The sequence below is a fragment of the Oryza sativa genome, chromosome 2, assembly GCF_034140825.1.
Source record: "Oryza sativa Japonica Group chromosome 2, ASM3414082v1".
NCBI classification, from domain to species: Eukaryota; Viridiplantae; Streptophyta; class Magnoliopsida; order Poales; family Poaceae; genus Oryza; species Oryza sativa.
In genome coordinates, this window is record NC_089036.1 from 6,117,170 (window position 1) to 6,141,767 (window position 24,598).

The window sequence follows — 24,598 nt, forward strand, 5'->3', positions numbered from 1 at the left end:
CGCTTGATGCTGTTTGCATATTTGAAAAGAAAAAAATAGCGTTCAATTTGTGGATGCACGGAAGACTCCAATGAGCTTATCTGCTTATGTGAAGTAAACAAACAAAACAGAGCTTATGCAAAACTGATCATCTCCATCTCGGATCATCGTATATACGAAACGCTGAGCTTTAAGTGTACAACACAAACATATACACTATAAAAATTGCGCACAAAAACGTATACACAATCGCGCGCGCGCGCGCGCATATGTACGTACGTACAGTGTACGTTTCTGTACGTACATTACTTGCACGTATCGTTATACTTCGACGCAGCACGCGGCCTGCACGTACCCCGCGAACTCCGGCGGCGCCGCGGCGCGCGCCCACGACTGCGCCGCGCCGTTCTTGTCGCCGCCCTCCCCGGTGGTGAGCAGGTACACCGCCTGCTCGCCGCCGTGGCTCCCCGCGCCGATGGCGACCACGCGGCCGTCCCCGATGGCGGCGAGGGCCGTCACCGCGCGGCCGTCCTCGGGCAGGCTCGCCACCGCCCGCCACGCGGCGCCGCCGTTGTTCGTGGCGTCGCGCGCCGCGAGGTGGCCGTCGCGGAGCATGTACATCGTCGCGCCCGCCGCGGGCGCCGGCGCGGCGCAGCACGTCCTCGGGCACGTCCCCTCGTCGAGGACACGCTCCTGCACGGGGCCCCACGCCCACGCGGCCGGGTCGAACGCCTCGGCGGAGCCGGCGAACCGGCCCTGCGCCTCCGTCGGGTACCCGCCGACGGCGACGAACCTGCCGCCGACGCAGACGCCCCTGGCCTCGTCCCGCTCCGCCGCCATGTCCGGGAGCGGCACCCACGCGTCGGCCTCGGCGTCGTACGCGACCGCCGACCGCAGCGCGTTCTTCTCCTCGTCGTGCCCGCCGGCGACGAACACCCACCTCCCCACCGCGGCGCACGCGAAGAACGACCGCCTCGGTCCAGGCATCGCCGCGCCGCGCCGCCACGACCCGGACAGGAAGTCGTACACGTGCACCGCGTCCGTCGGCGCCCACGTCTCGGGATCCCACCCGCCGACCACCACCAGCCGCCTCCTCTCCCCGCCGCACGCCGCCACCGCGGCGAGCTGGCAGAAGAGCGGCAGCCCACCGGCGCCGGGGAGCGGCGGCAGCGCGGCCCAGCCGCCGGCGACGGGGTCGTGGAGGACGAGGCGGTAGGAGGTGGACAGGCCGGCGTACTTGTTAGCCGGGCCGGCGGCGGCGAGCGGCGGCTCGGCCTGGGCGAGGGCGAGGAGCGGGCGCGCCATGCCGCGGGCCCTGCGGAGGCGGTGGTAGAACGGCGACTCGACCTCCGCCTTCCACCGCCGCGACGTGCTCCTCGCCGACGGCAGCTGGTCGAATCCCACGCGCAGCAGGCATTCCCGGGCCACTTCCTCCGGTAGCCCCGGAATCAGCTCGTCATCACTCATCGCTTAATCCGATCGCTTCTTCTCTATTAAGAAATTGAAAATTGAGAATCAGAGAGTGGAACTGTGGATTAGTCAAGTGGAGATGTTGGGGTTTGGGAATAGAGGGAGAGGTTTAAATAGGCGGGCAAAGGAGAGAAAGGGATTCGGGAGAGGTCGGAGTCCGCGGGAACGAGGCGTGGTGCGGCAGTGTTTTGGGGGAGGGGGGGGGGGGGGGTGGGAATTGCGGCGAACCGTTTGGTTTGAGGGGAACCGGGGGTCGCGTCGCGTCGCGTGGTTTTGGAGGTGTGTTTTAATTTGCGTGTGTTTCTATTGTATTCGGCGGCGCGGGCACACGGTTGGGTCAGGGGGAAAATTGGATGCAAATGAGGAGTCACGAAGGCGCCCGTCGCTTAAGATTTTCTTTTAACCCGAATAGATTTCAATATAACTTCGTATTTGGATTGGGATCCTCTATTACAGTACTCTCTCTCTCTCCCATAATATAATAAACTAGTATCGGATGAGATATTTCATAGTACAACGAATATACTAGATAAGAGGGTGTCTACATTATAATATGAAATGTCTCATCCGATATTATGTTACTATAATATATTAATATATTATAGGAGTAGCATGTAAATGTAATACGGCAGAGAGGTACAATATATGGCATTAGGGATACTGTGTATCGTTGGTTGTGTGATTGATGGTTCGGATGATCTGCTACAGTAAATTCTGCTGTAAAGCAACATCTACTATACTGTAGCTACAGTAGAGCGCTGATGCTCAATGCATTCGTTCACTGTTCTCCTCACATCACCAATGTTGCTCAACATTACTGCAGAGTAACTGGATTCATAGTATTTACTCTATAAATTTCACCATCAATTTACACATCAATATTAAAATTTGATGGAGTTTTTGCCGACGAGCCACTGCCGGCTGGTATGACTAGGCTATATGTGCGTACAACCACAAGTTTTTTTTAATACTGTAGTAAAATTTATTTCGATTTTTTAGAACACAGTACAAACGTAAACGTTCATATACTCACTTCTATAAATACACATATGCACACCATATTAAAAGATTGGATTGGTATATCTTAATATTGATGAAATCAACACGGACATCTCATTGTCAACAATTACATTGCCTAGCAATAAAAAAAATAATCAGCTATAAATTTAAACATTTAGAAATTCAGAGGGAAATTCTATCACAAGAAACCTAATCAGTTAAACTATTGCTCACTTAGGTTATTTCTACTTTTGTTTCAACGAAGCTATGGCCAACCCGAAGTCTTGAATGTATACGTCGATTTATGTGTGACAAAGTTGTTATGGCTTGGTTAACTTCATGATCCGTTCCTCTCTATGTACTACCCTAGTCCCTTGGTTCAAATGATCTTGCTGCCTTATGTTTTGTATGATAATCTATCCACATAGTAGAATGTGTCTCATCTAATTAAAAACACTTATATTTTAGGGCGGAGGGAGTAGTAGATAGCTTTTTTTATAACGGTGCTAGTATTTTCTTTCTATGTTTAAATTTATAGTAAGAAGTTAATTCCTTTATTTTGATGGGAAGAGTACAGAGTTGATTCTGTTTACCGGTCAATAAAAAAATACCGGTACCTTTTAAGCATACCAGTTATTCCTCGTGCCCATCCAACTAATCGATCAGGATAAAGGGTGATATTTAGTGGACCAGCGGAGTGACCGAACAGACAAAACAGAGCAGAGCAAATAAAGCAAAGCTCTGGTTAACTTAACTGTAACTGCAAGTGCATCCATTCCATTAACCCATTTCCTCCCAAATCGACGTCCGTCGCGGTCGGAGCCGCGGATCGATCAGATCGTCGGCGCACCGCCCTATCCACTCGTTCGCGACGCCGCCGCCGTCGACGAGCACATGCTCGCACGCGCGCTCTCGATCCCGTTTTTACAGAGAGCCACACAGAGTCACAGACACAGGAGTGACATGTCACTGTCACTGTTACGCATCGAGTGTGACTGACGAGCTGATTTGAGCCGATCGTGCAGTGCAAATTGTCGATCAGATTGGGCGTTGGGAGCATCAATGCAATTGCACCGGCTTTAATCCGGCTCGTTTTTTGGCCGCTGGTGTAGCTTGCAGGATCGATTGCAGCTAGCTACTAGCTCAGATATTAATTTGGGGGATTATTTTCAGGATCAGTCGAATGTAACGCGCTGTTCACACTTCATCACACACATAATTGACAAATTTTACAGGGACAGCAAGATGGCCAAGACGGCAAGATCAAGTTCTTTATCAGGTTTGGATCGATGATGGCTGGCTCGTGTGTCCAAGCGCAACGTTGTTGTTATTTATTCGTGAGACTGACCGGAGAAAGAAATAAAAAAGGGAGATCTCTCCGTCGTATTTACTCGCCAGTAATGTGCCGTCGCATGACGGCGATAAGAATTTCAGTATTGGGCCTGTAGTTCAGTAATGCAATATTTTTGTGGCAGAATAAGATTCAGTTCTTTTTTCTTGATTGAAGAATGGAAGAGGTCGTTGATTTTCGCCTAATTGTAATATCATTTCACATTTGGATGGTCATGATATCTGGTTTATTTACTCGCCAGTAATGGGCCGTCGCATGATGACGATAAGAATTTCAGTGTCGGAGAATGAACTCCTCCACCAGGGAACCGTGAGGCCCCCCTTTGTGAGTTCGGCCGAGGGCAGCGGGTGAGATTCAAGGATTCGGTGAGCGAAGCTGTGTGATCTTGAGGGGGTTCAATCCCCAAAGACGATGAGACAAAAGGGGTTTATACAGGTTCGGGCCTACTCCTGTGTTTGGGATTATGGTCAAGTGTAGAACACAAGTGCCTGGGGTTGCGAGACTCAAGCGCCAGTTCGCTCGGAAGTCCCCCCCCACCACTAGGCCTGGACCTCCTTTTATACCTCAAGGGGTTACCACATGGGCCCAACAACCTAACCTAGCTCCGGTGGAGAAGTATTATAATCTTTGCATTAAATGCATGTCTTGTCTCTTGGCTTGGGAAGCCATGCGCACGTCGTCTTGATGATGGGGCCTGTCAAATCTTGCCGCCTGACACGGGGGGTGCCCCTGTCAGTCACCATTTAATGGGTGAAGACTTCTGGGCTCCTATTACACCGGGAAACGGGAGCCTTGCTTTGACCAAAGCGGGAGGACCGACTCCGGCTGGGATAAGAGGATGAGAACCTCTCACCATCATTATTTGATGGGATATGTCGGGCTGCACGTCGCCTGACACAAGCGATGGTGCGCATGACATCCTGGGTCCCATCAGTCATTCGACCGGTCACAGACCGGTTGAGTGCACTGCATACCGCATTAAATGCGGCGTGGCGCGACCGCTTGGGTCGCCATTAATGCGGGTAGGTGGGCACCTGGAGGCGGACACCTAACCCACCGTACGTGGTGACCTAGATAGGGGGTCGGGGGAGTCCGACACCTAGTCACGGGAGGGGGCGGTCGCCGCCCGACCTCGGGCCCGATCTCCCCTCGGGGGAGGGCCACGTGGCGCCTGGGGCAGCCTTCTCCCTCTAGTCTCGGCCAGGGAATGGCCGCCACCCTACCTCGGGCCCGATCCCCCTCGGGGGAGGGCCACGTGGCATTGGGGGGCAGCCTCCTCCGTCCAATCTCTGGGAGGGAGTGGCCGCCACCCCACCTCGAGCCTAACTCCCCTTGGGGGAGGGCCGCGTGGCATTGGGGGACAGCCTCCTTCGACTAGTCTATGTAGGAGTGGCCGCCACCCCACCTCGGGCCTGACTCCCCTCGGGGGAGAGCCACGTGGCATTAGGCTGCCCCCCAAGGCCACGTGGCCCTCCCCCGAGGGGAGTGAGGCCCGAGGTGGGGTGGCGGCCACTCCTTCCCAAAGACTAGTCGGAGGAGGCTGCCCCCCAAGGCCACGTGGCCCTCCCCCGAGGGGAGTGAGGCCCGAGGTGGGGAGGCGGCCACTCCTTCCCAAAGACTAGTCGGAGGAGGCTGCCCCCAAGGCCACGTGGCCCTCCCCCGAGGGGAGTGAGGCCCGAGGTGGGCGGCGGCCACTCCTTCCCAAAGACTAGTCGGAGGAGGCTGCCCCTCAAGGCCACGTGGCCCTCCCCCGAGGGGAGTGAGGCCGGAGGTGGGGCGGCGGCCACTCCTTCCCAAAGACTAGTGGGGGGCACTCTAAACATGATACCCCGGGCCCATATCACCGACAGTAGCCCCCGGCGTTAGCCCTGACCAAACCCTTTCCCAGGTGGTCAGGGTTGACGCCAATCTTCTAGTCAGTTGACATGTGGGCCCGATCTTCTATCCTATCATTCTGGGAGTTGGGCGGTGGGAGTTTAGTCACGTTCATACGTTGCCTTAACTTCTCACTTTCCTCCCGGTTTCCGAAGCGCTGTGGGCTCGGGAGTTTAGCACGTACCTTAGGTCGTGAACTTATTTCATGTATATACTCAGCAAACGGTTTTAGATTCTCTCGGGCCCGTGACCTTACGCCGCGTACCTCGCTTGCCCCTGCCTTTTGTTAACCTCTGTTGGTGTTCTACTTTATCTATTCAAACGATTATTTTCGCATGAGTGTGAGGACTGAACTTCCCATAGCCAGCAATCTTTACCCGTGATCAAGCCAGGCTGGGCGCCGTAGCCAGCCGGTGGGGCCAAAGCTAGCTGCTACGGAAGAGCCAGCACAGGGGGCCCCGGGCGTCGACGGCGACCAAAGCTCGACGCAGGGCTAGAATAGAGCTAGGAATCGTAGCCCCCACACTTTTAGCAAAGAATCATTTGAATAGATGAAGCGAATACAAACTTTTTGTTATCAAGGGAGGCAAGCCAGCGCGCGACACATGGGTACCGCGGGACTACGAGGAAGAGATGGGCGACAGATAAATATAAGCAATAATAATTCTATGCAAACGATTATCTTCGCGCGAGTGCGAGGACTAAATTTTCCATAGCCAACAATCTTCACCCATGATCAAGCCAAGTTGGGCGCTGTAGCGAGCCGTCAGGGCCAAAGCCAGCCGCTACAGAAGAGCCAGCACAGGGGGGCCCAGGCGTCGACGGCGCCCAAAGCTCGACGCAGGGCTAGGATAGAGCTAGGAATCGTAGCCCCAGACTTATAGCAAAGAATTGCTTGTATGAATGAAGCAAACACAAACCTTGCTTGCATGTCACGACCTTTCAAACCTTTAGCTCGAAGAGAGCCCCCCACCATGGGTTCCGAACCATCTTGGGAAGCCTGTGATCACTTAGCAAACGAGGTCAAGTTCCCACGAGCCTGTGTCCCCACGCTACACATTCTGTTTGCTCTTTCCTTTCGGTGGCCTCCTTCCAATATCTCTCCCTTCTACACGGACGACTACTTTTGCACGAGTGTGAGAGCCGAAAAACTCTAGAGCCAGCGATCCCTGTCTGCAGTTGAGCCGGGCCGAGCGCCATAGCCAGCCGGCGGGGCCAAAGCTAGCCGCTACGGAAGAGCCAGCACAGGGGGTCCCTGGCTTCGACGGCACCCGGAGCTCAACTTAAGGCTGGAATAGGGCTAGAAAACTTAGCCCCCACACTTGGCGAGGAAACGTTCATGTAGATGAGAAAGAGGTTGGGCTCTTACCACCGAGGAAGCAAACGAATGCGCAATACACGAGCGTCACAGGGCCATGAGAAAAGAATGGGGGAAAAGAAATATAAGACTTCAAGCTGTATTAAGCTGATGAATTGAAAAATTGAAAATACTTGAAGGTTGAAAGGACGATTAGTTGAGCCGGGCCGGGCACCATAGCCAGCCGGCGGGACCAAAGCTAGCCGCTACGGAAGAACCAGCACAGGGGGTCCCGGGCTTCGACGGCACCCGGAGCTCAACTGCAAGAGTCCTCCCAAGAGTAGACCGAGGCAGGCAGCAGGTTCATGAGCCAACCCCGCGCTTGGCCCCTGAGGGTCATGGGGAAGAAGCTCCCCATGATCTGGTCATCACCCCCCGCCGCCTCTATGATCGTCGTGCAGATCTGGAGGGACTCGGAGGGGTTGACGCCGCCGTCGTACTTCTCGGTGAGGCTGGGTCGGAACTTTAGGGGCCATCGGACATTCCGAAGACTCGCCACAAAGGCCTGGCCGCTAGCCTTTTCCGGTGAGGAAGTGGGAGGCCTAGCCCCCTGCCTAGGGTGGCGCGGCTCTCCCGAGGAGGCTGCGCCTTCCCCCGCATCGGCGGTGTGACGCTCGTCGCGCCGGCGCTCGAAAGAACCTCAAAAATCACGAACACACACCCTACCTGGCGCGCCAGATGTCGGAGAATGAACTCCTCCACCAGGGAACTGTGAGGCCCCCCTTTGTGAGTTCGGCTGGGGGCAGCGGGTGAGATTCAAGGATTCGGTGAGCGAAGCTGTGTGATCTTGAGGGGGTTCAATCCCCCAAAGACGATGAGACAAAAGGGGTTTATACAGGTTCGGGCCAACTCCTGTGTTTGGGATTATGGTCAAGTGTAGAACACAAGTGCCTGGGGTTGCGAGACTCAAGCGCCAGTTCGCTCGGAAGTCCCCTCCCCCCCACCACTAGGCCTGGACCTCTTTTTATACCTCAAGGGGTTACCACATGAGCCTAACAACCTAAGCTAGCTCCGGTGGAGAAGTATTATAATCTTTGCATTAAATGCATGTCTTGTCTCTTGGCTTGGGAAGCCATGCGCACGTCGTCTTGATGATGGGGCCTATCAAATCTTGCCGCCTGACACGGGGGGTGCCCCTGTCAGTCACCATTTAATGGGTGAAGACTTCTGGGCTCCTATTACACCGGGAAACGGGAGCCTTGCTTTGACCAGAATGGGAGGACCGACTCCGGCTGGGATAAGAGGATGAGAACCTCTCACCATCATTATTTGATGGGATATGTCGGGCTGCACGTCGCCTGACACACGCGATGGTGCGCATGACATCCTGGGTCCCATCAGTCATTCGACCGGTCACAGACCGGTTGAGTGCACTGCACACCGCATTAAATGCGGCGTGGCGCGACCGCTCGGGTCGCCGTTAATGCTGGTAGGTGGGCACCTGGAGGCGGACACCTAACCCACCGTACGTGGTGACCTAGAGAGGGGGTCGGGGGAGTCCGACCCCTAGTCACGGGAGGGGGCGGTCGCCGCCCGACCTCGGGCCCGATCTCCCCTCGAGGGAGGGCCACGTGGCGCCTGGGGCAGCCTTCTCCCTCTAGTCTCGGCCAGGGAGTGGCCGCCACCCTACCTCAGGCCCGATCCCCCTCGGGGGAGGGCCACGTGGCATTGGGGGGCAGCCTCCTCCGTCCAATCTCTGGGAGGGAGTGGCCGCCACCCCACCTCGGGCCTACTCCCCTCGGGGGAGGGCCGCGTGGCATTGGGGGGCAGCCTCCTTCGACTAGTCTATGTAGGAGTGGCCGCCACCCCACCTCGGGCCTGACTCCCCTCGGGGGAGAGCCACGTGGCATTGGGGGGCAGCTTCCTCTAACTAGTCTTTGGGAAGGAGTAGCCGCCGCCCCACCTCGGGCCTCACTCCCCTCGTGGGAGGGCCACGTGGCCTTGGGGGGCAGCCTCCTCTGACTAGTCTTTGGGAAGGAGTGGCCGCCGCCCCACCTCTGGCCTCACTCCCCTCGGGGGAGGGCCACGTGGCCTTGGGGGGCACTCTAAACATGATACCCCCAGGCCCATATCACCAACATTCAGTATTGGGCCTGTAGTTCAGTAATGCAATATTTTTGTGGCAGAATGAAATTCAGTTCTTTTTTCTTGATTGAAGAATGGAAGAGGTCGTTGATTTTTGCCTAATTGTAATATCATTTCACATTTGGATGGTCATGATATCTAGTTTATTCAACTTGTTAGTATTTAGATGAATAAGCAAAAAAGAAAAAAAAAGAGTGAGAGGATTGAGCTTCAGGTAGGTATTCATGTCCGGAAAAGCTATCTAGCGCATACGCGCCTACGACGCCGCCAAACGGAGGCCCGTGTAGACGCGATGTTTCTTTTTTCTTTTTTTTTATTGGCGTTGTGACGTTTTTTTATTCCTTTTTTTCTTTTTTTTCCCATGGACTATATGGCGTTGTCACGTTTTTTTTTCTTTTTTCGCCTTTGACTACCGCACATGTATAGGAGTCAAGATTAAAACTTTCAACTTAAGATTTTTTGAATTTTTCAACTCAGATTTGAAAACTTTCAATTAAAGATTTAAAAACTTTCAACTCGGATTTGAAAACTTTCAATTCAGACTTGAAAACTTTCAACTCTGATTTGAAACTTTCAACTCGAACTTGAAAACTTTCTATTCAGACTTGAAAACTTTCAACTCGGATTCGAAAACTTTTAACTCAAATTTAAAAAATCAAGTCAAGATTTGAAAACTTTTAACTCAAATTTAAAAACTTTCACCTTCGACTTAAATTTGAAAACTTCCATCTCAAAATTTAAAACATTCAACTTAAATTTAATAAACATTCAACTCAAATTTAAAACTCTCGACTGATATTAAAGGTGAAAGATTGAATTTGTAAAATATTGAAAAAAAATTATGCGCGCGTGTGGAGAAAAAAAAGAAAGAGATTTAAAAAAAATCCAAAAAGCACCAAAATAGGAGATCAGAGAGAAAAAGGAAAGCGGCTGCCGTGCGTGCGTGCTAGCAGCCCCTTTTTTTTTCCATGACGTGCTAGCGTTAATCCCGCGTGCGTCACTTAATCCCGCGCTAGGAGCTCTCATTTAGGTCAGGTGTAAGTAGCTATTGCTACGGTTGGTTTTTATAGTGAGATGTAGTGATGTACTACTCTGAATTTCTCTTTAAACCACTTATGTGATAGCACTATTAGTAATGTTCATCCATGCCTCTAAATCTCTCTTGACTTGCTAGAATGATGATTCGGCCGTATTAGCAGTTGCCGATCTCAACACCAACAGCTTCATCTGAGTAAATTCTATTATGATTCTAAGGCCAAAAAAAACCTTGAAAAGTTTGCTACTACACCGTAATAATAATTACCTACTTGATTACACATAGAATTATTGGATAATCTGGAACAGAGGAACAAAGGATTCAACCATGAACAATTGCACAGAAGAGATGCATCCATGATACTAGTACACATGGGAGGGCGGCCAGAGCACCTGTTCGTTCCCCGTGAGGAAGAACTTGCGATGGCGGCGATCCATGTCGTCGATGAGCCTGGTGATCTGGGCGTGGAGGGCCCTCGTCCGCATTGCGTTCACGCACCTCCTCCGCAAGATCTCCTTCAGCCAGGGGTCGTCGCAGGCCACCATCTCCCCCCACGTGTTGTCCTTGAGCGCCTTCGCACGGAGCTCCGCCTCCTGCCGCAAATCCGACTCCATCCTCCGGTCCTCCGCCGCGCACCTCTTCCTCCCGACGATCGCCGGCACCGGCGCATCTCGTCCACCTCCATGTCCGTCGCCATGCTCGCAAGCTGATCACTGATTGGGCCTCTCGATCGATCGGCCCCGGCTAGCAAGCAGATGGGTAGCAGCAGGCGCAGATCAGGCGATGGGTGGTCTGCGACGGTGATGAGGCTATTCAACGATGCCAAATTCCTTATACGATCGCCGGTTGATATATTTATAGTGCGGGGCGCTCATTCTATTTCGGATTCGGATTCGAATTCTGATCCGGACTCCTAGCCAAAGCCGCTCGGACGCTGACTCAGACTCGGTACGTGTGTGACCTATCAAAATAGGTAGTAACATGTTATCCATAAAATTGGATTCACTTTGTTTACTTTGATTCAAAATAGTTATCTACTCTCTTTGTTTTAGGTTATAAGATATTTTGACTTTGGTCAAAGTCAAACTACTCTAAGTTGAACTAACTCTATAGAAAAAGGTAGTAATATTTACAACACCAACATAGTTTCATTAAATCTATAATTTAATAATTTTTTATAATACTACTAGCCTTGGGTTAAAAATATTACTACTTTTTTCTACAAAATTAGTCAAGCTTAGAGTAGTTTGACTTTGACCAAAGTCAAAACGTCTTATAACCTGAAACGGAGGGAGTACAATATTATACTTAACAAAAAAAGAGTTTTAAACGAAGGTAAAGTATATTGTCAAATTGCTATTTAGCTATCAAAGAGCTCACCGTCTGGGTCTTGTGTATCAAATGCCTTATTTGTGAAGGGAGAAATAGGGCATTTTTTTCACGGAATTAGAACTAGTTTGTATGAAAACCAGTCAAATTTGTGTTCTAGAGAAGGTCTAAATTATGTTAGTTCTTGTTAGCTAATCATGTCGCATGGCACATGCCAATGTTACTTGAGTACTTAATATCTCGCATCAGGTCTGCCTTGAGCTACCAATTGTGTTCATATCTTGGTTTACTTGTGATCACCAGCGGTAGCGCTCATGAAATAGAGCTGTAATGAAATTATTTTACATCTCCATCCTCTGTTATGAAGCGCGCACACAGTCAAAAGGGATTAAAAAACAGAGTGAGACACCTAAATCAATGAAAAAAATGATTTAAATGGTACTTCAAAACAAGGTTGCAGATAGTTGCTCCAGTTATATACATGGATCTAGACATCTTCTAGTTTTGGTTTTCATTTGGTCAGCATTATGGCCTGGGATGAAAAAGACCATAGTAAAACATGTTCTCCGAACATAAACCCAATTTCCCCTTAACATGTATCCAAGTAGAAATCAGGCACATACTAATAAGGATGATGGATCTGAGAGAAATGCATAAGAAGCATAAGTGCATGGTCTTTATTTCATGAAAAAAAGTACTTGCAGAGAAATAGGACTTAAAAACTCAACAAGTTTTCTTTTATCTGGAGGGATCGTTCCTTAATTACTCTCCTAGTCGCATTTCATACTTGGCATTTAGTTGTCCTAGTGGCTGAAACAATTTCTTCTAACCTTCCTCGTCATTTCTTTCTACCGTCAATTGTCTTCCCCTTCCCCTTCTCAGAACTCTTGTTCTCCTTGCCTTTCCCCTTCTTCTCCGTGTTGGACTTCTCATAACCCTTTCCCTTATGATCCTCAGCCTTGGAGCTCTCATATGACTTCTTCTTCTCAGAAGATATCTGAGACTTCACCTCCCATTTCTTGTATTCTCTGATGGCATGTTCCTTTCACTCTCAGACTGCCCCTCTCTCCTTTTTTTTCTTAGTTGATGACCTTTCCCTATCAGATTTATCTTCTTTCAATGCCATCCTTTCTTCCCTTCTTCTTTCCTTCCTAATGATCTTCTTTTCCTCCAACTTTTGTCTCTTAAATTCTGCTCTCGAATCAAACTGGACCGGGTGTCTTTCAAGAAGAGGTGGGTGCTGTAGAGGCTGTGCTGTAGCTCAAGGATTTGATTCATCGAAGATTCAACTCTTTCTCGCTAGCCTTGCATGAGGCCAGCAACATCACCTTTCGCCTCTCCAACTCATTTACCTCAGCTTGCACTTATTTCCACGGCAAACCTTTCATATTTAGTTTGGCTTTCCACTTTGTAGTGACGACAAATTAGTGAGCACATCAATTTTATCATTTACTATTTTTTTATGATAAATTTATATAGGTTGACTAGCAAACATGCCAACGGCACACCGATTTTCTACACTATATATATATAACCGGAGCAACTAACTGCAACCTTGTTTCGAAGTACCATTTAAATCATTTTTTTATTGATTTAGGTGTCTCACCCTGTTTTTTTAATCCTCTTTTGTTAATAACTTTATTGACTGCATGTGTGCCTCACAACAGAGGATGAGATGTAAAATAATTTCATTACAGCTCTGTTTCATAAGCGCTATCATAGTCGAACGAGCAATCCAAAGATATGACCACAATTGGTAACTCAAAACAGACATAATGCGAGATATGAAGTGCTCAAGTAGCATTGACATGTGCCATGTGCCATGATTATCATGACGCTTTAAGAACTAACATAATTTAGACCTCCTTTTGATGTTTTCAAGTAAGTAATTATTATTACGGTGTAGTATTTTTGATGTTTTCGTTTTTGCCTTGTAATCACAGTAGAATTCACCCGTTGGTGTTGATATCAGCACGGTCGAATCCTCCTTCTAGCGAGGTATGGATGAACATTAGTGCTATCACATAAGTAGTAGAATTCACTCGGATGAACCAGTTGGTGTTGATATCAGCACGGTCGAAGCCTCATTCTAGCGAGGTATGGATGAACATTAATGCTTATCACATAAGTGGTTTAAAAGAGAAATTCAGAGTAGTACATGTTACTACGAAAACCGACAGTAGCAACAAATACTTACACCTGACCTAAATACCTGATGCTCAATACTTTCACTCTTTTTATTTTTGTTTATTTATTTAAACACTGACAAGGTTGATAATTTATATTATATAATTGGCAGCTAGCAGAAGAGAGCGATGACCTATATAAGTCGTATCTTCTTGCTAGAGAAGAAGATGAACAACAAACACTGTAGAAGACAATGAACACCCATTTGGCGAAGATGAAGAACAATGCGCTGGAGAAGACAATGAACACAAATGGTGGGGGTGATAAACGAGTTTCTACTTTAAACCAGAGTGTTGGGAAGATTTACTGTGACATGCTGGATAATTACTGTGACATTCTTATTTGAAATTTTAAAGTTTTCATAAAATATTTTAGAAATAAAATTATGAACCATTATTTTAGTTTTGACAAATGGACATATATGATATTAAAGAAACATTTTATGGATTTATATATAAATGATTTATTTGTTCACTATATATTCTAGACTAGAGTTATATGGGTAGTACCGAATATGCGTAGTATATTTAAAAGAGGGAAAATAAATATAAATTCATTGTTTCAGATTTGTTTTTTCTTAATAATTTTTGTTTTACACTATAATTCTAGAGTTATATGAGTAGTACCGAGTAGACGTGGTATATTTATAGGAGGCAAAGGAGTAGAATTACATGTGATTGTAAATAGAAGATAGTTTTGGAATCCTCTGGAATCCATATGTGATATTTTTATCATAACATATGATTGTTAGGTGTTTTTTCCCTAGTATAAATTTATAATTTTTCTTCAAAGTAAGAGGCGCCACGTGGATCAATCGAAAGCTAACAAAAGCGCAAGCTAATAGTACCGAGTATGATTAGTATATTTAAAGAAAGAAAATGAGTGTAAATTTGTTGTTTTAGATATGTTTTTTTGCTTAATATTTTTAGGTTTACTATATATTCTAGAGTTACCGGAGCGGTATCGAGTAGGCGTGTTATATTTATAGGAGGCAAATAAGTAGAATTCTGTGTGATTGGAAAGAGAAGATAGTTTTGGAAGCCTCTGGAATTATATTTTTCTCTAGATTTTTCCTCACATATGATTGTTAGGTGTTTTTTTTTCTCTAGTATAAACTTATGTTTTTTCTTCAAAGTAAAAGGCGCCACATGCACCAATCGAAAGCTAGCAAAAGAGCTAGCTTTTAGATTATTAGAAGATGTGGACATCGTCATAGTTTCAGTTTTCATTTCGTCAACATTATAGCCTGGGGTGAAAAAGACCACCGTAAAGCATGTTCTCCGAACAGGAGACCCAATTTTCCCTTAACATGCTTCCAAATAGTAATCAGGCACATACTAATCTATACTTTCTATATAATTATATAATTAGTACCCACTAACAATTGATAGAAGCTAAAGTTCAATATGCAAGCATGCAACATCATCACCGACTGGCAATTACTATTCTAGCCTATTTAAAATCCCATGCAAGTATACCACATCTTCACTCACTAGCGATTACTATTCTAGCCTATTTTAAATCCCATGCAAGCATAACATATTATCTACAATATTATATTATATCTACAATATTATATTATAGAGATCAACAAGTATATGTCAAATAATCTTCCTAACATTATTTTTTTAACATTTCAACTTTTATCATTTCGATAATATTTAATATATATCTATAAATCTCGCAGCAAAGTGCGGGATATCACCTAGTAATAACTTAATAAAACACAGTAAACCTCAAAACATCTAATCAAACAACTGATTCAAAACCTTCATTACCCTCTCATGCATCCAAAGAGAACAAAAACAAAGATGAATTCATCTATCACTACATGCCACCAACTCAACCACAAAGGTTCTAGAACCATCATCTTCCCTTCCCCCCAAAATAAAAAAAAAATACCTTCTTTCTGTTAGGCCCCACCTGTCGGTGAGACAGCGCGGAGACAGGAATCATCATTAGTCAGCGACTCAGCGAAAACCCAAAAACAAACCAAGACCAGACCAGAAACGCCGGTGAAGGAACAGCCCACGTCCAGCTCACACACGCACCCACAACCGACCCAACCGCCACTGCCATGTGGGCCCCACACACCCCAGGCCCCACCAACCCACCGGCTGCCGCCGGTCACCGCTCTCTCGGTTGACCGGCTGCCTAACCTTCGCCTTCTTCTCCCAAACCCCCCACGAGAAAGGGAAGAGAGAAAAAAAGGTTTAATTAAAAGTTTTTTTTTTCAGTTTTATTATTATTACTTACTTACACGCGCAGCGAAGCAGCCAGCGAACGAAAGAGGCGAAGCCTTCGCGTCGCCGCTCGCCGCCACCTCGTCTTCCGCTGCGAGATCTCGCGCGAGCGCCGCCATCGGAGGAGGAGGCGCGTCGGCAGGTGAGTGCTCGCCGATTTTGGCGGTGGCTTTGCTCTAATTGTGGGCGGATCTGGCTGGGTTGGTCGGATCTCGAGCCATTTCGGTGGGGGATATTTTTGTTTGATTTTTTTTTTTGCGGCGGTGGGGTTTTAGGGTTTGTGGCGGCGGCAGCGGCGGCCGGGGATCCGGGCGGCGATGGCGAGCAGGCTCAAGGAGGACGAGAGGAACGAGCGGATCATACGCGGGCTGCTCAAGCTGCCCGCCAACAAGAGGTGCATCAACTGCAACAATTTGGTGAGTTCCCGCTGGCTTTCTACTGTTCGCTTGCTAAATGTGGTAGGATTTCGGCGGGGTTGGCTAGGATCTAGGGGAAGTGGTTTTTGAGCTCGCTTGGCTTTATACTTCAGCGTTGCTAGTAATGGCGAGGGTTTTAGAGCTACCCGCGAATGTTTGCGGCATACTAGGAGATCTCATTGGCTGGCTGGATAGGTAGGTTTCCGATCGGATAGCGGTATTTTATTAGGCTGGTTGATACTGGATCACAATTCAGTAAATTGGGACGGAGAGTAATGCGTGGAGCTATTGCTGGATGTAATGCCATGCCCTGTAATCACACAGCATATTCTTTTTCATGTAATTAATTATGTAGACGACAAATGTTGCTACTTTCTGCCAGATATACATCACGCGTTACGACTTAGGACTAGAACAATGGCCAAGAGGTACCTAAGATACAAGTATCAAGAAAGTAATGGCGCTTATGAGCTGCTAAAGTATTCTTATCTTTGCGGAAAAACGGATTATGAGCGTCTCAAAGTTATCATGTTCATATCTTTGCAGTCAAAGTCAATGGTGAATGTCACACTTGCTTACATTGTCTGTGGTGTGACAAAACAAAGCAGCCCTTCAAAAAGCAGCACAAGCAGAAAATAAAATAAAAAGAACACCTCTTTATAATTGAATTACAACATGTGGAATTTTAATAAATCCCTAGTCGAAAAACAGCTTTGACATATACTCTTTGCTATTATAGTTGATGAAGAATTGAAGATCATAAGCAAAAAAAATTAGAAACCACTATGGTCGTCTTGGACCAAAACGTGTATTTTGTGACATTCTGGCACTTGCAAGGCAGTACATGCTACTCCCTCCTTCCCAAATTGATCATCATGTAATGGAATTCAAAATTTCTCAAATTGATCATCATATAACCGCATGGACACGGATTTCATCATAATACAATTAATGCAGCATGGGAGAATGTGTGCATGCTAAGGTGTAATTGGCATGGTGTTTTGATCGATGCATGCATTGTGGGAGAATGCGTGCATGGTGTCTTGATTGATGTGATTTAAATTATCCTTGGTCTTGGTGCATAAACATATATGATGATCATTTTGGGAAGGAGGGAGTAATATTCTACTATATACCAAGATTGTTAACTCTCCAGATGATGTCTAAAAATTCACGTGTTGTTTCAACCACCTGAATAGCTTAGTTGACCTTGCGTTCATGGATGTTTAATATTTTTTCCCTTCTGTTTATGCCCTAAACTCTGTCGTGCTAATACATGCACATTTGCACGCTGCACTTTAGGCTCTATGCATTTCTTTAAGCTTGATTTTTTCCTTTTCTTTTTCTGCTAGCATAGTATCTGCTATTTAAGGCAAATAGCATTCTTGACTTGACTGATCTGCTAGTTGTTTTGGGCATTAATAATTTACCACAGCTATCAATAAGGAAACTATATTATCATGGCCCATTTGGATGTCTATTGTTCTGGCAGTTGACTTCACCTTTTTTACTCTTTTAGAGTATGCCAATTAGTGATTGCTTCTATTATTATGCAAAATAAATGATTTTTTTTCTTAAACTGCTATTGCAACAGTGGGGTCCTATATAATTAGATGCCATCAGTTGTTGCAAATGTTTTCTACTGTTGGAAAAGCATGAATCATCTGCAGTCCACATGACATTTTCACTACATAAGCCTTTTTTGGTAGTTCGTTTATTACTCGATCTACAGCGCAATGAGGTTATTTGGAAATCTCCAACTAGTCATCACAGCGAGCCTTGCCTAATTTTCTCTACCACAAGTAGAATAAATTACTCCCTCCATTCCAAAATATAGTAACTTTCAGCTATGAATCCGGACAAGTAAATGTCTAGATTCATAGCTAAAAGTTGCTATATTTTGGGACGGAGGGAGTATTATGCTTTCTAATTCTATGGTGCACCCAAAATAATGTCAAAATCTATCATTTGGAACTTGAAGAGTTTTGCAATATGTGTACTGGAGGGAATCGGCAGTAGAAGCAGCTAGGTTTGCCTAATAATGTCATGTCAAGATTATGGAGGATTGCACTCCACTCTTGCAATTAGGTGGACTCTAAGATAGTTCAAGCTTATATTTATGCCCATATTTTGCTTCAGCAGAGTACTCCTTGCTTAGGTGCTCCACACATGTTTTTGTTGGGAAAGTAGACTTAATTAGTGGGTATTTGTGTAATACTGATGTGCATTACTTTGTTTCCTAATTTTTTTTGTATATTACTGAATCACATATATTGATATTAACAGGGACCACAATATGTCTGTACAAATTTCTGGACCTTCATTTGTACCAATTGCAGTGGAGCACAGTAAGATTCTTATTCAGTTCTGTTTTGTTACACTTGTAATATGTCGAACCTCTCTAGCTTCACTGTCCCTTTGGTCAAATTAGATGCATTTTAGTGAAGTCAGTGATCCTAATTTTATTGATGACAAAATTTGTTTTGCTTCTAGCCGAGAGTTCACGCATCGAGCGAAGTCAGTTTCTATGGCTAAATTTACTGCACAGGAAGTTAGTGCCCTTCAAGAAGGAGGAAATGAGGTGACTTGTCCTCTCTTTTCTTTTTCATGTTTTCTACCATTTTAGGCCTTTCTAATTTGACATGTGTTTTGCATAACCTGTAGCGTGCTAGAGAAATATTCTTCAAGGAATGGGATGCTCACCGCAATTCTTTCCCTGACAGCAGGTTACCTTTCTGTTTAGCCATACCATATTTAGATTACAACTTGTTTCCTTTATCTTGGAATTCTGACCTGTTTCTTTTGGTCTCAGTAATGCGGATAAATTGAGGAACTTTATTAAGCATGTTTATGTGGAACGGAGATACACAGGAGAAAGAAGTGCAGATCGGCCACCGAGGGGAAAGGTGATATGTTGGCTAATTATAACTATCCTTGTTTTTTTGCAGTTGCCATTGCTTGTTGGAAATTGCTATTATACTATCCTAAATTCGTTATTTCCTTATTTCTTTGTATCTTCTAGGATGATAAGGATGAGTATAGTGAAAACAGGAGATCTGATGGAAATTGGGGTGGTTCAAGAAGTCCGCCATACAATGAAAGCTATTCTGATCGTCGCAGTTATAGTGGAAGGAGCGATGACAGAAATTCCAGATATTCCTATGGAGAACGAAGTCCTGGCTATGAACATAATGATTATAAGAAAAGCCCCCGCTACTTTGAAGTTGATGATAGAAATCGTGAGGATAGATCTGGAAAAACAACTCCAGTTCAACGGTTTGAGGACCGCAGGCCTTCTGAACCACAGAGGCCAGATAATGGGTCTCCAAATTACCAGAAGGAAACCGATGGATCTAGCCCTGTTGTACGGCCAGTGAGGGATATACTGGGTGATAATGCACCTCAACTACGGGTTGGTGAGCCTCCTAAGCCAAATGTAGCGAGAACGATTGATCCTCCGAGACCAATCGATCCTCCAAGACCGATTGATCCTCCAAGACCGATTGATCCTCCAAGGCCAATTGATCCTCCAAGACCAAATGGAACCAGAACCATCGAACCTCCACCACAGATGCAGGTTATTATTTTCCTCTGATGTTTCCTTTTTTTTTTTGCAGACATTGCTTTTAGAAATATCACCATGTTCTTGTCTCCATTTCCACGTTAAGCTGATAATTTTATCAGTAGGTTCAATTCATTAGCTTACAATACATACTTCATAATTGTAGAGGACATCAACTGCCAGCAGTATTGGTTCTTCAGAGGGGACCTCCGAACAGATAAAAGTGGCAAGTACGATAAGTTTAATTGATTTCAGTGCTGATCCTGAGCCTTCTGCATCTGTGCCACCTCCACAATCTACACCTACATCACAACAGCAGCCTGCTAGTGCACAGCCAGTGCAACCTGTTAATGCACCAGCACAACAGCCTGCTGTGGAACAAGGGAAAAATGTGTCATCAGTGAGCAGTGGTGGTGGTGACTGGGCATCGTTTGATTCTTTCGGCCAGCAACAAACACCACAAACTGGCAATAGTGTAGATCCCCTTGAGTCTGCACTTGCTCAACTATCATTTTCTGAAACACCCTCTGCACCCAATTCATCAGCTTTTCCAGCTTCGGTCATGCCCACTTCAGTTCCAAATGATGGAGGGTCATCCATGATGGGGCAGTCACATTCTTCATTTTTTGGTGCACCCCCTGGAGTCTCAGGTCACCAGGTACTTCCGTTTGCAGAGGAATATCAGAAGTCGATCTGTGTACCTTCCATTTCTTTTTTTGCCTTGAAATAGGTTTTCACTTGATACTTTTCTTAGGCCTCAACAGGAATGTCTATCCATGGATCTTCAGTTCAACAAACTGGTCTAGCTGCTCCGGCAGCTGGACTTCCGTTCCAGGTCTCTGCGAATTCCCGAGCAACTAGTGGCATTCAAGAAGCAGCACCTAATACTGACAGTAGATCCATTGGCCGGAAAGAACTTCCAGCGGTATGTGATTAACTGCTTGTAGAGAATTGAACATCTAGCATTGCAGCATTTTCTAGTCCCTGCACTACTGACTTGTTTCATCTTCCCCACCCCTTTGCTTCATTGGCTTCATTTAGATATGTAATCCGTTAATTTGTATGTTCTACAGTATAGCTTGTGCAATATGCGATGCCATTTTCTAAACTTATTGTAACCATATTTTGTGAATCATAAAGCTGAAATTACCAAATTTGTGGACAGGGCATAGAACCAACTACTTACCAGATTAGTAGCACAACCGTTTTCTCTTTGACGCTTTAGAATCCATGTTGTAAGTTGCAGAGGAACTGCATTATTTTATACCTATAATATATAGGATAGCAGTATGAGGCACTTTGTTGTTGCCTAGGCTTCCAAGTCGATACCTGTTGGTGTATTACCTATAATATATAGGACAGCAATATGCTTTGAGGTTCAGGACTTATGATATGGTTATCCTCCCATGAACTAATTTCATGACATATAATCACTGCAGTCCAACTAAATTGAGTACTAGTCAATATGAGTTCTTAGTTCGGATTTCACTTACCATATGCATATGGGGTACATTTCATACCCAAGCTCCAAAATTCTTGTTGAGCATATACATGTATTGGATTATAGATGTGTCCCTAGATATTCAGGTGCCTTTAATAATTTACATAAAGTTACAAAAGTTATTTGCAGTGTCGTGCTGAAATTTTATGGAGTTAAAAAGTGTCAGATAAAAAAAGAACAGGAGTACATGATAAAAGGTATAGAGCTCAAAACTGCTAAGAGACTGACACTTACAGTTTTTCTATGGCTAGTATTTCCTTGAAATCTTGTCAAATAATGTAAGGTGTGGTGGCCCAAGGTTAAATGATGATCTTTTGATCTGTCAGAGGTGGTATTTCTGTTTAGCAAGCATTAGCTAACTGTTAATACGTTGGTAGGATATATCATTTCCTATGCGATCAGTTATGTTGGTTTAAAACTAGGTGAGATTTGTTGATTGTTTACATATTAAATTGCATTTTAATGGGGGTTACATGGTTATTAACTTTTTTTTATTGAGAGATGATAATATATGCATGTAAAACAATGCATGGTATGGTAGGGCAAGAGTTGAATAATGGTGTTAATAATTGTTGGTGCATTTGAATGTGATATCTGGGTTGACTAACCAGATACATGGAAATAAATCAGGTTATCGAGTGAAAAAGCTAAACAGGCATTCAGGTCATCATTATGCAAAAAAAGGAAAAAAAGAAAAAAAATATATAGCTATTGGTTTGAGTCTATACTTCCAGTAAGTAATAAGTAGTGATCTGAGTCGCCCATTCATGCTGGTTGTGACCAACAATGCTTCTCAGTTCATTTGTCTTTTCGTTGTACCCCTATTTCACTTGCAAGATCGTTTAAACTAACTTTGAATTGAGGACAACTGTGCGATCCTTTTCCTTTTCTGTGAAAAATGGTCATATTAGAGAAGAAAAAAAAACCTGGTGGGGCCACTAATATGCTCCATAAAATCATTGTGTCAGCATAGTTGACCCTTAGATCATTTTTTTGCAGGATATCTTTACTTCGTTATATCCACCAGGACCTCAAACAATAGGGGGTTGGCAGAGAACACCCCAATTTGGAATGGGATATGCCATGCCATATCAGACTGCAATGGTATCTATCATTCTCATATTAGCGATTTATTGTGTATCTGATGTTGATGTTTTTCCTAACTAGATAAATTATTTACCAATTTTAGGGAATGCAAGCATATCCTCAGATGGCATTTGCTCAACCTGCATATCAACAACCTGTATATCCGCAACAGCAACATGCATACCCCCAACCTGCGAAAGCATCAAATCCTTTTGATCTTGGGAATGAGCCAGCTCCAGTTCAAGCTCACACGGTATGAATGAAGAGAATGAAATACCTCTTTTACAAAATATCTCAAACTAAGATCGTTTCACTTACTATTCTTGTAAATCTTGAGGTATCTTGTCTATTAATTATGCCTGATTGTTTCATTAACATTGTGATATTCGTGTAAATGTTGGTCCTCTTCCTCTAAAAAACTGTCAAGTGCATTAGTTTTATACTTGATGATGCACTACGATAGTGCGACCATATTGTTTGTACCCTTGAGCAATCCCGACCTGGATCAGCTGGTATGACTCACCATCTTTGTTTGCTCCATTAACATGGTTAATCTTTGTGTCCTTGAGCAGCAGCAGCCCCTACCTGGACCACTGGGAGCATCTGCTGGCATGACTCCCCCAGGTTTACTTGGTACCTCGAGTTTTGGAGTCCTTCCACAGCAACCTCAGCAGCTGTACCAGTCACCTGCACCTCCAAGTATTTCCATATCTCAGCATAATCTCTGAAATTGTGCTCTTTATTAGTATTTCTTATCTGTGTGCTAATTTGTGGTTCAACTTCAGATCATTACATGATGCAGCAAGTTCCAAACATGTCTGAGCAGTTACCTAATACCATGCTTCCAATGTGAGTTGACTGCTGTATTTAGTGTATCTCCTAAGTTGAAAGTGTAGTGAAGAACTTTTTAGCATTTTTTTAAAGATACTTTTTGCTCGTGTTGATTTTTTTTTTCTGCCATTTTTGTTGTATCTTTTGGGATGTAGGAGTAGGAAGTAGCATGCAACCTTAAAATAGAGACTAATTATTAATGAGTCCATTCGACCAGATTGGATGGTTGACATCAACCACTGAAACCCGTAGCTTTCAGAATTATCTCACCTTTGCTCTACTATAAACAATAGCATCCACCTTCTAGTGGCATGCCCATTGTTTGTGTCATTAAAATCTGGTACTGCAACCAAAGGCACCAGCCTTTGCGTTGGTTCCGTTGTGTTATATCATTCTTTCATTTTAAGTTTTAGTTCCTACAAGACGTATTTCCGTCCTAAAATACTTCCAAGGTGTTGGTTCCATTGTGCAATTTTTTGTTGTTTCGACGCTTATGTCCAAGTTGTGGCATTACAGGCAACAAGGAGGTTTGGGTTCCCTCAACATGGGCTTTGATCAACAAGCTGCTCCCAGGTACCCCCAGCCAAGCACCCCACCTTCCTATGGCTCTGTTGGGGGAAATCCTTTTGGGTAAGGTCATTATACAATCGACGTGCGATATTATCTGCTCTTTTGGAGTTCTTGTGCATCATCGGACAAAGGGTTTGCAGTGCCCAGCGGGATCAGGAACCATACTAGCCCTCGAGAGAATTTGTTAATTCATACTACTGGTTGTGTATTTATCCGCTGTAGTTGGTTGTACAACTCGTTTCCACAAGGACAATGGTCGAGCGTAACTGCGTCTGAGCATAAGCTCCACCCTTCGGAGTTCTTGATGCGCATTCCAATAGTGTTTGTATATTTGTGTTTGATGCGGTTGCAACATGTATATTTGGGAAGGATGAGGCCTCGGGGCCTCGAATGGTTTTTTGACTTTCTTTTCGGATTCTCCATGGACCATGTGCAAATCATGTATTCTTATTGGCCCAGGTTGTTTATTTACCCCCAGTGCAGTTGGCTATTAAAATTTATGTGGATGGTAATACCGGATTATGGTTGATATGTATAATTGTGTAAGGTCCATTTTTGGAATGTTGTATGATACTCAGGACAAAACGAAACTTCTAAGTTGTTTTCACCATATTGTATGTACCTGAAGATTCTTGTGCTTTCTCAAATTTTTGGGTCCTCGAGAAAATTTTTTAAAATTAAAAATTTTAGTACCTCGAGAAGATATCAAATTTTACACTAT

General features: G+C 45.3%; 2 protein-coding genes across 3 annotated transcripts; one reads left to right on the plus strand and one right to left on the minus strand.

Annotated features, from left to right (window-relative positions):
• Positions 1–113: 113 nt before the first annotated feature.
• On the minus strand, positions 114–1,533 carry LOC9267696 (F-box/kelch-repeat protein At1g80440). Its single transcript, XM_015768636.3, has one exon. The coding sequence runs from the start codon at positions 1,444–1,446 to the stop codon at positions 301–303; it is 1,146 nt and encodes a 381-aa protein (XP_015624122.1). The 5' UTR covers positions 1,447–1,533; the 3' UTR covers positions 114–300.
• Positions 1,534–15,903: 14,370 nt separating this feature from the next.
• On the plus strand, positions 15,904–24,487 carry LOC4328692 (uncharacterized). 2 transcript variants are annotated; one of them, XM_015771072.3, is made up of 14 exons: positions 15,904–16,053; positions 16,187–16,327; positions 18,614–18,675; positions 18,821–18,908; positions 18,992–19,053; positions 19,140–19,233; positions 19,350–19,904; positions 20,056–20,547; positions 20,644–20,814; positions 22,390–22,494; positions 22,580–22,729; positions 23,049–23,175; positions 23,262–23,325; positions 23,824–24,487. In XM_015771072.3, exons 2-14 carry the CDS (start codon positions 16,229–16,231, stop codon positions 23,939–23,941), a joined length of 2,187 nt encoding a protein of 728 aa, XP_015626558.1. In that variant the 5' UTR covers positions 15,904–16,053; positions 16,187–16,228; the 3' UTR covers positions 23,942–24,487. The 2 variants fall into 2 exon arrangements, with proteins under 2 accessions (XP_015626558.1, XP_015626559.1); XM_015771073.3 differs by having other exon boundaries at positions 23,052–23,175.
• Positions 24,488–24,598: the final 111 nt, after the last annotated feature.